Genomic DNA, 585 nt, shown 5'->3' on the forward strand with positions numbered 1-585 from the left:
GGTCTACTTTGTTGGTCTCTAGTTGTGGTTCTCGTCGGAGGTCTTTGTGTTAGGTTTTGGTTTTGACTTGTTCTTTTATTGTAATGGTCCAAAGTGACCTGAATTGGATTCTCCTGTTAGTCCATGACGTGTGTGGTACTCTTTCCTCCCCTGAGATTTGTCCCATGAGGTTGTCCTAGGAAGGTTTTAATGAAGCCACTGTATCATGTCGCTCTTTGTACGTCTGTGGTTTTATAAATAAATTCCCCTTCTAAATATGCAATATAGTTTATTTAAATAAAAAAATAATGTAATGTTGGAGCAATTTTAGAATTGGGTGGTACTGGATAAAGCTAAAGTAGCTCAAATTTGAACAGAGTCAAAAGTTGCCTTATGTATGCGGTTTTTCTTGGGTATGCGTAAGCACTAAGGGCTCATTTGGTATGTCAGACTATACAGACTAATGTCAATCAAATAGTATTAATTTGTTCTAAAAAGTACTGACCGTTTATAACTGTCGAATTCAATTGAAATATTGAATTCAAGGGCTTTGAGTTGCTGACCTGATCACAAATTACCCATTAAAGTATTAGTAAAATATTCAAA

At 35.6% G+C, this 585-nt stretch overlaps 1 protein-coding gene across 1 annotated transcript in view; it reads left to right on the forward strand.

The window, feature by feature from the left end:
* LOC117618242 overlaps positions 1 to 53 on the forward strand; it is a 1,434-nt gene extending 1,381 nt beyond the window's left edge. Inside the window, exon 2 of the mRNA XM_034347842.1 lies at positions 23 to 53. Coding sequence (XP_034203733.1) covers positions 23 to 53 — 31 coding nt within the window. The remainder of the gene's footprint in view (positions 1 to 22) is intronic.
* The last annotated feature ends 532 nt before the right edge of the window (positions 54 to 585 follow it).

The sequence above is a fragment of the Prunus dulcis genome, chromosome 2, assembly GCF_902201215.1.
Source record: "Prunus dulcis chromosome 2, ALMONDv2, whole genome shotgun sequence".
Taxonomy (NCBI): Eukaryota; Viridiplantae; Streptophyta; class Magnoliopsida; order Rosales; family Rosaceae; genus Prunus; species Prunus dulcis.